Source organism: Mya arenaria, chromosome 2 (assembly GCF_026914265.1).
Source record: "Mya arenaria isolate MELC-2E11 chromosome 2, ASM2691426v1".
Lineage (NCBI taxonomy): Eukaryota > Metazoa > Mollusca > Bivalvia > Myida > Myidae > Mya > Mya arenaria.
This window is the reverse complement of record NC_069123.1, coordinates 43399159-43412235: the sequence shown is the minus strand read 5'-3', so window position 1 is coordinate 43412235 and position 13077 is coordinate 43399159. Positions and strand designations below refer to the sequence as shown.

General features: G+C 38.1%; 2 protein-coding genes across 2 annotated transcripts; both read left to right on the top strand.

The window, feature by feature from the left end:
* The first annotated feature begins 8046 nt into the window (after positions 1 to 8046).
* On the top strand, positions 8047 to 9312 carry LOC128215051 (QRFP-like peptide receptor). Its single transcript, XM_052921783.1, has one exon. It carries the CDS (start codon positions 8047 to 8049, stop codon positions 9310 to 9312), a length of 1266 nt encoding a protein of 421 aa, XP_052777743.1.
* A 506-nt stretch (positions 9313 to 9818) lies between these two features.
* On the top strand, positions 9819 to 10982 carry LOC128215041 (gastrin/cholecystokinin type B receptor-like). Its single transcript, XM_052921774.1, has one exon. It carries the CDS (start codon positions 9819 to 9821, stop codon positions 10980 to 10982), a length of 1164 nt encoding a protein of 387 aa, XP_052777734.1.
* Positions 10983 to 13077: the final 2095 nt, after the last annotated feature.

The following is a 13077-nucleotide window of genomic DNA, read 5'->3' as shown; positions in this document are numbered from 1 at the left end:
AGTAGTTGGGTATCGTACACAATAGTTGGGGTCTTACATGGTAGTTGGGTATCTCACATAGCAGTTGGGGTCTTACATAGTAGTTGGATATCTTACACAATAGTTGGGGTCTTACACAGTAGTTGGGTATCTTACATAGCAGTTGGGGTCTTACATAGTAGTTGGGTATCTTACATAGTAGTTGGATATCTTACAGAGTAATTGGGTATCTTACACAGTAATTGTGTATCTTACTTAGTAATTGGGTATCTTACATATAGATATCGGGTAGCTTACATAGTAGTTGGTTATCTTACATAGTAGTTGGGTAGCTTACATAGCAGTTGGGTATCTTACACAGTAGTTGGGTATCTTACATAGCAGTTGGGTAGCTTACATAGCAGTTTGGTATCTTACAAAGTAGTTGAGTATCTTACACAGAAGTTGGGTATCTTACACAGTAGCTGTGTATCTTACATAGCAGTTGGGTAGCTTATATAGCAGTTTGGTATCTTACACAGTAGTTGAGTATCTTACATAGCAGTTGGGTATCTTACATTAAAGTTGGGGTCTTACACAGTAGTTGGGTATCTTACATAGTAGTTGGGGTCTTACACAGTAGTTGGGTATCTTACATAGTAATTGGGTATCTTACATAATTATTGGTTATCTTACATTATAGTTGGGTATTTTACATAGTAGTTGGGTAGCTTACATAGCAGTTTGGTATCTTACACAGTAGTTGAGTATCTTACACAATAGTTGGGTATCTTACACAGTAGTTGGATATCTAACATAGCAGTTGTGTAGCTTACATAACAGTTTGGTATCTTACACAGTAATTGAGTATCTTACATAGCAGTTGGGTAGCTTACATAGCAGTTGGGTATCTTACACAGTAGTTGGGTATCTTACATAGCAGTTGGGTAACTTACATAGCAGTTTGGTATCTTACAAAGTAGTTGAGTATCTTACACAGAAGTTGGGTATCTTACACAGTAGTTGGGTATCTTACATAGCAGTTGGGTAACTTACATAGCAGTTTGGTATCTTACAAAGTAGTTGAGTATCTTACACAGAAGTTGGGTATCTTACATAGTAGTTGGTTTCTTACATAGCAGTTGGGTAGTTTACATAGCAGTTTGGTATCTTACACAGTAGTTGGGTATCTTACATAGTAGTTGGGTATCTTACATAGCAGTTGGGTAGTTTACATAGCAGTTTGGTATCTTACACAGAAGTTGGGTATCTTACATAGTAGTTGGGTATCTTACATAGCAGTTGGGTAGTTTACATAGCAGTTTGGTATCTTACACAGTAGTTGGGTATCTTACATAGCAGTTGGGTATCTTACATAGTAGTTGGGTATCTTACATAGCAGTTTGGTATCTTACAAAGTAGTTGAGTATCTTACACAGTAGTTGGGTATCTTACATAGCAGTTTGGTATCTTACATAGTAGTTGGGTATCTTACATAGCAGTTTGGTATCTTACACAGAAGTTGGGTATCTTACATAGCAGTTGGGTAGTTTACATAGCAGTTTGGTATCTTACATAGTAATTGAGTATCTTACACAGTAGTTGGGTATCTTACATAGTAGTTGGGTATCTTACATAGAAGTTGGGTATCTTACATAGTAGTTGAGTATCTTACACAGAAGTTGGGTATCTTACATAGTAGTTGGGTATCTTACAAAGCAGTTGGGTAGTTTACATAGTAGTTTGGTATCTTACATAGTAGTTGGGGTCTTACATAGTAGTTGAGTATCTTACATAGTAGTTGGGTATCTTACATAGTAGTTGAGTATCTTACATAGTAGTTGGGGTCTTACATAGTAGTTGAGTATCTTACATAGTAGTTGGGTATCTTACATAGTAGTTGGGGTCTTACATAGTAGTTGAGTATCTTACATAGTAGTTTGGTATCTTACATAGTAGTTGAGTATCTTACATAGTAGTTGGGGTCTTACATAGTAGTTGAGTATCTTACATAGTAGTTGGGTATTTTACATAGTAGTTGGTTATCTTACATTATAGTTGGGGTCTTACATAGTAGTTGAGTATCTTACATAGTAGTTGGGTATCTTACATAGTAGTTGAGTATCTTACATAGTAGTTGGGTATCTTACATAGTAGTTGGGGTCTTACATAGTAGTTGAGTATCTTACATAGTAGTTGGGTATTTTACATAGTAGTTGAGTATCTTACATAGTAGTTGGGGTCTTACATAGTAGTTGAGTATCTTACATAGTAGTTGGGTATCTTACATAGTAGTTTAGTATCTTACATAGTAGTTGGGTACCATATATAGTAGTTGGGTATCTTACATAGTAGTTGGTTATCTTACATAGTAGTTGGGTATCTTACATAGTAGTTGGGGTCTTACATAGTAGTTGAGTATCTTACATAGTAGTTGGGTATTTTACATAGTATTTGGGTGTCTTACATAGTAGTTGGGTATCTTACATAGTAGTTGAGTATCTTACATAGTAGTTTGGTATCTTACATAGTAGTGGGGTATCTTACATAGTATTTGGGTGTCTTACATAGTAGTTGGGGTCTTACATAGTAGTTGGGTATCTTACATAGTAGTTGAGTATCTTACATAGTAGTTGGGTATCTTACATAGTATTTGGGTGTCTTACATAGTAGTTGGGGTCTTACATAGTAGTTGAGTATCTTACATAGTAGTTGGGTATCTTACATAGTAGTTTAGTATCTTACATAGTTGTTGAGTATCTTACATAGTAGTTGGATATCTTACATAGTAGTTAGGTATCTTACATAGCAGTTTGGTATCTTACATAGCAGTTGGGTGTATTACATAGTAGTTGGGGTCTTACATAGTAGTTGAGTATCTTACATAGTAGTTGGATATCTTACATAGTAGTTAGGTATCTTACATAGCAGTTTGGTATCTTACATAGCAGTTGGGTGTATTACATAGTAGTTGGGTATCTTACATAGTAGTTGAGTATCTTACATAGTAGTTGGGTATCTTACATAGTATTTGGGTGTCTTACATAGTAGTTGGGTGTATTACATAGTAGTTGGGGTCTTACATAGTAGTTGAGTATCTTACATAGTAGTTTAGTATCTTACATAGTTGTTGAGTATCTTACATAGTAGTTGGATATCTTACATAGTAGTTGGGGTCTTACATAGTAGTTGAGTATCTTACATAGTAGTTGGGTATCTTACATAGTAGTTTAGTATCTTACATAGTTGTTGAGTATCTTACATAGTAGTTGGATATCTTACATAGTAGTTAGGTATCTTACATAGCAGTTTGGTATCTTACATAGCAGTTGGGCAGCTTACATAGTAGTTGGGTATCTTACACAATAGTTGTGGCCTTACATAGCAGTTGGGTATCTTACATATCAGTTGGGGTCTTACATAGTAGTTGGGTATCGTACACAATAGTTGGGGTCTTACATGGTAGTTGGGTATCTCACATAGCAGTTGGGGTCTTACATAGTAGTTGGATATCTTACACAATAGTTGGGGTCTTACACAGTAGTTGGGTATCTTACATAGCAGTTGGGGTCTTACATAGTAGTTGGGTATCTTACATAGTAGTTGGATATCTTACAGAGTAATTGGGTATCTTACACAGTAATTGTGTATCTTACTTAGTAATTGGGTATCTTACATATAGATATCGGGTAGCTTACATAGTAGTTGGTTATCTTACATAGTAGTTGGGTAGCTTACATAGCAGTTGGGTATCTTACACAGTAGTTGGGTATCTTACATAGCAGTTGGGTAGCTTACATAGCAGTTTGGTATCTTACAAAGTAGTTGAGTATCTTACACAGAAGTTGGGTATCTTACACAGTAGTTGTGTATCTTACATAGCAGTTGGGTAGCTTATATAGCAGTTTGGTATCTTACACAGTAGTTGAGTATCTTACATAGCAGTTGGGTATCTTACATTAAAGTTGGGGTCTTACACAGTAGTTGGGTATCTTACATAGTAGTTGGGGTCTTACACAGTAGTTGGGTATCTTACATAGTAGTTGGGTATCTTACATAGTAATTGGGTATCTTACATAATTATTGGTTATCTTACATTATAGTTGGGTATTTTACATAGTAGTTGGGTAGCTTACATAGCAGTTTGGTATCTTACACAGTAGTTGAGTATCTTACACAATAGTTGGGTATCTTACACAGTAGTTGGATATCTTACATAGCAGTTGTGTAGCTTACATAACAGTTTGGTATCTTACACAGTAATTGAGTATCTTACATAGCAGTTGGGTAGCTTACATAGCAGTTGGGTATCTTACACAGTAGTTGGGTATCTTACATAGCAGTTGGGTAACTTACATAGCAGTTTGGTATCTTACAAAGTAGTTGAGTATCTTACACAGAAGTTGGGTATCTTACACAGTAGTTGGGTATCTTACATAGCAGTTGGGTAACTTACATAGCAGTTTGGTATCTTACAAAGTAGTTGAGTATCTTACACAGAAGTTGGGTATCTTACATAGTAGTTGGTTTCTTACATAGCAGTTGGGTAGTTTACATAGCAGTTTGGTATCTTACACAGTAGTTTGGTATCTTACATAGTAGTTGGGTATCTTACATAGCAGTTGGGTAGTTTACATAGCAGTTGGGTAACTTACATAGCAGTTTGGTTTCTTACAAAGTAGTTGAGTATCTTACACAGAAGTTGGGTATCTTACATAGTAGTTGGTTTCTTACATAGCAGTTGGGTAGTTTACATAGCAGTTTGGTATCTTACAAAGTAGTTGAGTATCTTACACAGAAGTTGGGTATCTTACATAGTAGTTGGGTATCTTACATAGCAGTTGGGTAGTTTACATAGCAGTTTGGTATCTTACACAGTAGTTGGGTATCTTACATAGCAGTTGGGTATCTTACATAGTAGTTGGGTATCTTACATAGCAGTTTGGTATCTTACACAGTAGTTGGGTATCTTACATAGCAGTTGGGTATCTTACATAGTAGTTGGGTATCTTACATAGCAGTTGGGTAGTTTACATAGCAGTTTGGTATCTTACATAGTAATTGAGTATCTTACACAGTAGTTGGGTATCTTACATAGTAGTTGGGTATCTTACATAGTAATTGAGTATCTTACACAGTAGTTGGGTATCTTACATAGTAGTTGGGTATCTTACATAGCAGTTTGGTATCTTACATAGTAGTTGAGTATCTTACACAGAAGTTGGGTATCTTACATAGTAGTTGGGTATCTTACATAGCAGTTGGGTAGTTTACATAGCAGTTTGGTATCTTACACAGTAGTTGAGTATCTTACACAATAGTTGGGTATCTTACACAGTAGTTGGATATCTTACATAGCAGTTGTGTAGCTTACATAACAGTTTGGTATCTTACACAGTAATTGAGTATCTTACATAGCAGTTGGGTAGCTTACATAGCAGTTGGGTATCTTACACAGTAGTTGGGTATCTTACATAGCAGTTGGGTAACTTACATAGCAGTTTGGTATCTTACAAAGTAGTTGAGTATCTTACACAGAAGTTGGGTATCTTACACAGTAGTTGGGTATCTTACATAGCAGTTGGGTAACTTACATAGCAGTTTGGTATCTTACAAAGTAGTTGAGTATCTTACACAGAAGTTGGGTATCTTACATAGTAGTTGGTTTCTTACATAGCAGTTGGGTAGTTTACATAGCAGTTTGGTATCTTACACAGTAGTTGGGTATCTTACATAGTAGTTGGGTATCTTACATAGCAGTTGGGTAGTTTACATAGCAGTTTGGTATCTTACACAGAAGTTGGGTATCTTACACAGTAGTTGGGTATCTTACATAGTAGTTGGGTATCTTACATAGAAGTTGGGTATCTTACATAGTAGTTGAGTTACATAGTAGTTGAGTATCTTACACAGAAGTTGGGTATCTTACATAGTAGTTGGGTATCTTACAAAGCAGTTGGGTAGTTTACATAGCAGTTTGGTATCTTACACAGTAGTTGAGTATCTTACACAGAAGTTGGGTATCTTACACAATAGTTGGGTATCTTACATAGCAGTTGGGTAGTTTACATAGCAGTTTGGTATCTTACATAGTAATTGAGTATCTTACACAGTAGTTGGGTATCTTACATAGTAGTTGGGTATCTTACATAGTAATTGAGTATCTTACACAGTAGTTGGGTATCTTACATAGTAGTTGGGTATCTTACATAGCAGTTGGGTATCTTACATAGTAGTTGAGTATCTTACACAGAAGTTGGGTATCTTACATAGTAGTTGGGTATCTTACATAGCAGTTGGGTAGTTTACATAGCAGTTTGGTATCTTACACAGTAGTTGAGTATCTTACACAGTAGTTGGGTATCTTACACAGTAGTTGGGTATCTTACATAGCAGTTGGGTATCTTACACAGTAGTTGGGTATCTTACATAGCAGTTGGGTAGTTTACATAGCAGTTTGGTATCTTACACAGTAGTTGAGTATCTTACACAGTAGTTGGGTATCTTACATAGTAGTTGGGTATCTTACATAGCAGTTGGGTAGTTTACATAGCAGTTGGGTAGCTTACATAGCAGTTTGGTATCTTACACAGTAGTTGGGTATCTTACACAGTAGTTGGGTATCTTACACAGTAGTTGGGTATCTTACATAGCAGTTGGGTAACTTACATAGCAGTTTGGTTTCTTACAAAGTAGTTGAGTATCTTACACAGAAGTTGGGTATCTTACACAGTAGTTGGGTATCTTACATAGCAGTTGGGTAACTTACATAGCAGTTTGGTATCTTACAAAGTAGTTGAGTATCTTACACAGAAGTTGGGTATCTTACATAGTAGTTGGGTATCTTACATAGCAGTTGGGTAGTTTACATAGCAGTTTGGTATCTTACACAGTAGTTGAGTAGCTTACATAGTAGTTGGGTATCTTACATAGTAGTTGGGGTCTTACATAGTAGTTGGGTATTTTACATAGTAGTTGAGTATCTTACACAGTAGTTGGGTATCTTACATAGTAGTTGAGTATCTTACATAGTAGTTGGGTATCTTACATAGTAGTTGGGGTCTTACATAGTAGTTGGGTATTTTACATAGTAGTTGGTGTCATAAACATAATAGTTGCGTATTTTAAATGATAGTTGGGATCTTATTAGTGTTTAGTGTTTTCTTACATTATTTTTTGTGTCTTTTTAGTGTTTTACTTACATGATAGTTCGAGTAAACTTGCATTGTAGTTTTAAATTAGGTCTTTTTCGGTCACTTAGTGCATTCGTACTTCATGTGTAATAACTTAATAAACATTCTATCTCTACAGACCTGGACAACTAAACATTACCGTAGAGCTACTTTTAAAACTAAGAGGCTTACCGAGAGTCCATTTGTGCATTTGTCTCAAAACTCAACCCCCCCCCCCTCCCAAGCTAAGCGAAAACTTTATGTTTTATTATTTAACTGTCATTTCAAGATATGTAGTACTTTAAGAATCGCCACAGTATTAAAAAGAAGCGTGAAACGTGTGTGCTTAAGCGTTAAGGAAAAACAACAAATATGCTATGATTCTGTTAATAAGTTATATTGTTTACCGTGATCGCATTCTAATAGCGGCTTTTCTGTGGGCTGCCAGGCGAGTAGGCCCGCCTCTGTCCATCTGTCCCGTTGTCGTCACAGGAGATCGTTATCTAAGCACCGGAAGATAGTGCCATCGCACGTGTAAACAGCAGCCATACGGCCCGTGCTTCCGAAAGGAGCGACATTCCTGGATCTGTTGACTTTAGCATCAAGATAAGCCTGCACAAACCTGATTTCTAATATGACAAGATTAAGACCTCAGCTTTTTCTGTTTACCGAGAAATTGAAAAATGTTTCTAGTACATTTGTCAATTTGTAATTATGTTTCTTGACATAACTTAGTTTCAAGATTCAACAACATATCGTGCAACATTGAGCTATCACAACTGCTTCAGAAGCGGGATAACATACTTGCAGTGGGTGCTCTCTTTGGCCAAACATTTTTTACAATAAATGAACATATAGTTAAACAAGCGGTGCGAAAATGAATACTACGATATCATTCCTAAATACTTCAAGTGGCATGCCGAGCGAATGCTCCACAAACGCTAGTTTGGACACAACATCGGGACATACTCTGAAGTGGATGGAATTACTTTTGTCGATTAGCAACAAGGAGAAGATTCGACTGTGCCATTACACCATGTGCGAGAACCGGGTACACCATCCGCTATACTTGCCGTGCAAACACGCCTTTCCGGACTTTTACTCCGAGATCGAGTTGGACCGGGCGTATTCCCAAACGCTGTCATCAACAAGCAAGGCGGTGTTATCTTTCCTACTTGTGGCTGTCATGATCCTGTCAGTGTCCGGAAACTCTCTCGTCGTGCTTACTTTCATCTATAATAAGCACATGCGCTCCGTAACGAACGTGTTCATCCTGTCGCTTGCCATCAGTGACCTCATGGTAACTTTCACGTGCATCCCCGTCAATATGGGCACCGTTCTCCGGGTCGTCTGGGTATTTGGGGACTTCGGTTGCAAGATGATGCCTTGCGTCACCCAGTTTTCAGTAACCTGTAGCTCTCTAACGCTATGTTGCATTGCGTTTGACCGTTATTACGCCATCGTGCATCCGCTAAAATTAAAACTGTGGCAGACGACAAAGCGCGCCACTATTTTGCAGGTTTTCGTTTGGGTGACTTCCGCCGCTACAAGCATACCGTACATTTTCTTTTACGAGACGGACGACATATCCGCCTGTCATGAGTTCGGGGAAGAAAGCAAAGTTGTTTGTAAAGCTGCGGACCTCAAAATGTTCAGAAAGGTTATGGACACTTGGGTGACCCTGCCCGTACTATTTTTCGGCCCTTTCCTGTTCATGTCAGTAATTTACACCATAATCTGCTACCAATTATGGATGCAAAGACCGATCGGAGCCTCTCGAAAAACATTCGACGGAAGATTAAAACTGAAGCAAAAAGTGATAAAAATGTTGATAATGGTTGTGTTAATATTTGTCGTCTGCGAGAGTCCCCTTCTGCTCTTCAATGCCGCCTCTGAGACAAACCATCTGCAACTTACACAGGCGAACATCACTCTTCGAGCATTTCTGCAATGTTTGGCCCTTAGTAGCACTTGTTGGAACCCGCTTGTGTACGCCTTCATGAACGAGAAGTTCCGAGTCGCCTTCCGGACCCTGGTCACTTGCAAAAAGGGCAAGGTCTATCCAGTGATGCTCGTGCGCAATAACGCAATGCGCATGTCCACGGAAAGCCGGAAAACTACGTCACAACTGGAAGCCACGCTACCAGTCGGTACCCAACAGACATCAGAAACAAAGGTCTAAAAATAGAGACCTCATACTCAGTCAAGTGAAGTATTCAATATCATTGGTTTATGTCGTGCACATATGGAAATTTCAAGTGTTCTCTGAGAACAGTGTCAATGAACTTGACAGAAAGTTGAATTGTTTTCCAAATGCCACTGATATGTGTGATATGAAATTGATATGGAATTGATAATCATATGCTCCTTGTTGAAAAGGCCACTTGGAAAAACGATTCCGAGAACGTTCATTCTTCGTTGACCGAAAGCAACAATCTTTTGGCATACTGTTCATAACTCGTAATACTAAAATTGATATACAGGAGATACAACAACAACATTGTGCTTTCATCTGAAAGACAATAATTAAGATTTTCAAATTATGGATATTTAAAATTGGATTCAATGACGTAGCGTAAGCAGCTGAAATAAATATTAAACGTGTACTAACGATAACGTCTAAACGATATTTGTGTACAACAACAGAAACGAAATTTGATGATGTCAACAACAGTAAAATCGTTGGATATGGATCGCCTTTACAAGGTGATTTGCGCGAATATCATTTGTTCCCATCCGGACCCTGGAGGCATCTGCGCCAAGAAGTTTCCGGCTTTGTACTTGAAGACCCAGCACGAACTGGACGCCATTAGCACGGGGTCAAAGAGCGTCCTCGTCATCCTGTATAGCATCATCGTCATCATGTCTCTCGTCGGCAATTCCCTCGTCATCATCACCTTCGCGTTTGACAAACACATGCGCTCCGTCACTAACGTGTTTATACTGTCCCTGGCGGTGGCGGATCTTATGGTCACGTTAACGTGCGTGCCTATCAACCTTGGCTCTGCATTCGCCTCGCATTGGTTATTTGGAGGGTTTGCCTGTAAGCTGGTTCCGTTTTTCATGACATTTTCTGTAGCCTTTAGTTCACTGACTCTTTGTTCAATCGCACTGGATCGCTACTTCGCGATTGTCCATCCGCACAAACTAAAGTGTCTACAGAAGCCTGCTCCAGCTACAATATTCCTCGTCCTAATTTGGGTAGTATCATTTATCTGCAGCGTCCCTAACGCCGTGTTCTATACACTGAAAAAAATCGAATGCCGCAAATCGGAAAAAGGAGAGGACTTATTTATGTGCGTGTGGCCAGATAATGTGTACAAACTTCCTTTGGAACTGTGGCTTACACTTGTGGTGCTGTTTTTCATTCCCCTCGTCATAATGTCTACCACCTACGGGCTGATCGGCTACCATCTGTGGATTCGGAAGTCCATAGGTGGGAGCCGCCGCAATTCACTACGGAACGCCGACATGAAGAAGAGCGTCATCAAGATGCTGGTAATTGTCATGCTGGCATTTATAGTCTGTTGGAGTCCCATCATGGTGCTCAACTCTGTCGAGAAGATGCTTGACAGCGCGGAGCTCGACCAGACCGTCATGGTGTACCTGAAACTCTACTTCCAATGCCTGGGCATGGCCAGCTGCTGTATCAACCCCGTTATCTACACATTCATGAACAAGAAGTTTCGAGAAAAGTTCACCAAGTACCTCCTTTGCTGCCGGAAGCGCAGGGTCGGGGTGCTCGCAGGCTCCAATGTCACGCAGATAATCAGGGATCATGCGGACAGCACGGTGGGCGCGAAAACCACACAGCGGATGAGCATGGGGAATATCATGCCGCGCACTTGTTAGAAGAAATACAAATGAAACGACTCTATATTTACTTTTATGATCTGTTTATTTGAAATTTAATTAAAAAGATACATTTATGATCTATACGTTTCAACTTGCATCTTGAATGGACAAAAAGTATAGTGTGTTCTAAAGATAATATGTGTTGATGCGAGAGCTCAGTAACAACCTAGTTTCGGAACGAATCTCGCTAAAGCATTACAAAAATATATATCAAAGATTCTCATATATAGAAGCGGGGATTTATTGTATCAGAAATGTGCTATACTTGATTAATTCATTAATTAAAACAGTCAGATTAAGCAAATGAGAAAGAATTGTGAAAAGAAAATGTGTAAAATTAGAAGTTTTACGCTATTTTGTTTTTATTGTACATGTTCATTTATAATGACTATTGTTATGCTGTATCTCCATGGAAATTTATATTTGTTGTACTAATACTTATGATAATGCTTTTGTTAATGTTTTCGTTTAAAACTAATAATAATAAATAAGTGTGTCTTTTGAAAAATAAAACTGTTCGCTGTACAAAATTTGTTTGTGTGCACTTGTATAATAAATGCGCCGGTTTAACCAAGTAAAAACGTAATATATAAGTATGTACATGTATATACATATATATGCAGTTTCTATTTATGCATAACCGCTGGTATTTTATTCATTATGAAATCGGGTAAATAGTATATTCAATATGTCCAGTCACAGTCCTGAATGATTTCATTCGAGCTGATTATGAAAAAAATGCTACAAGTATTCATAATACGTTACAGAAATGCTTTTAAAACGAATGAACTTGTAGTCATTTCACGTACATGAACAGCTCAGTAAGGTCGCCTTTTCTTGGCCCAAATCTCGGTCAAATCATCATGATCATGACGATGATCATCAGTAGCAGCAGCACCAGCAGCAGCACCAGCATCTATGGATATTTTGAAAAATACTCAGTAACCATTCAAAGTATCTTTTGTCCTGACGAATGACCTACAGTTTTGGACAAGACAAGAAACATGGCCTTTTTTTCTCGAAGTTTGACATAGACCTTGAAGTCTCAATCTGCTGAATATTTGCGCCAAGTTCCCTAAAGTCAACCCACCGAAGCGGACACAGACAACGAACGCCTGTATTTAATTGGCATAAAAACGTCATTTAAAACTCGTAATAAAGCATTTTTAAAGTGGTAATAACGCCTTTTCACATAATAAAGCCTTGTCATACACGTTAAAAAGCCTTTTAGTGAAATAATAACCATTTAGCATTATAAAACATTTTAGAAATACGCTTTTTGGCATTATTACTAGTTTAGTTGTTGTTGTTTTTCAGACGTCCTTATAGACTTTCGTAATTGAGTGATCGCCTTCCAAATTATTTAAAAATGCGGTTAGCATTTGTGTCAAGTTATTTTAAAATACTTACTTCCGAATCGGTTGAAGGACACAAGAATGACTAATAAATGTAACATAAAAAGGCAGTATGTACCGGACGTGGCTTTAAGAAAGCGTAAGCTCTCGGCACTCTTTCGTGGTCTTGATATATTGAACTCAAGTACCAAGTATCCCAGGGTTACAGAGTTGACTCATAAAAATGGCGATCATGCTGACCTTTGACTCTGAAAAGTAACTAGGGTGTTATCGAAGCAAAATAGCTGTGTAATGCGCAGTGCATGTCGTCCTGGTGTCGCGGGTGAATATTTGTGTCTTATATTTTGACATTGACGTTGTTGTGACATGGCTGGAACACTATGCTCGTCCCTGTGATTTGAAAATGTGTTCGGAACAGTTGTGGCAATTAGTTACTGGTATTTGCAATCCTCTCAGCGGTTGAAAATGTTATATTGAGCGGACAGGAGGGAAGAAACACTGAACCGGGGCAGAGAGACGGACATAGCGGTTATCATGCAGTGGTGACATTGTTGAATTTCGGTTTTACAAAACACAGTTAAAAGAGAACAATAGCTCCACGTTTTGGGCGAAATAATTGAGCATGTTGGAACAAAACAAAAAAGAGCATACATTTTATTACAACATGTGAGCAAATAAAGAACTGGTACCATTATACTGACCATTCGGAGTGGAAAATTTTAATATGCATAGAACAC

Bases quoted from the DNA above. Each gene is read 5' to 3' on its own strand.
- LOC128215051 (XM_052921783.1), top strand. From the start codon at position 8,047: ATGCCGAGCGAATGCTCCACAAACGCTAGTTTGGACACAACATCGGGA.
- LOC128215041 (XM_052921774.1), top strand. From the start codon at position 9,819: ATGGATCGCCTTTACAAGGTGATTTGCGCGAATATCATTTGTTCCCAT.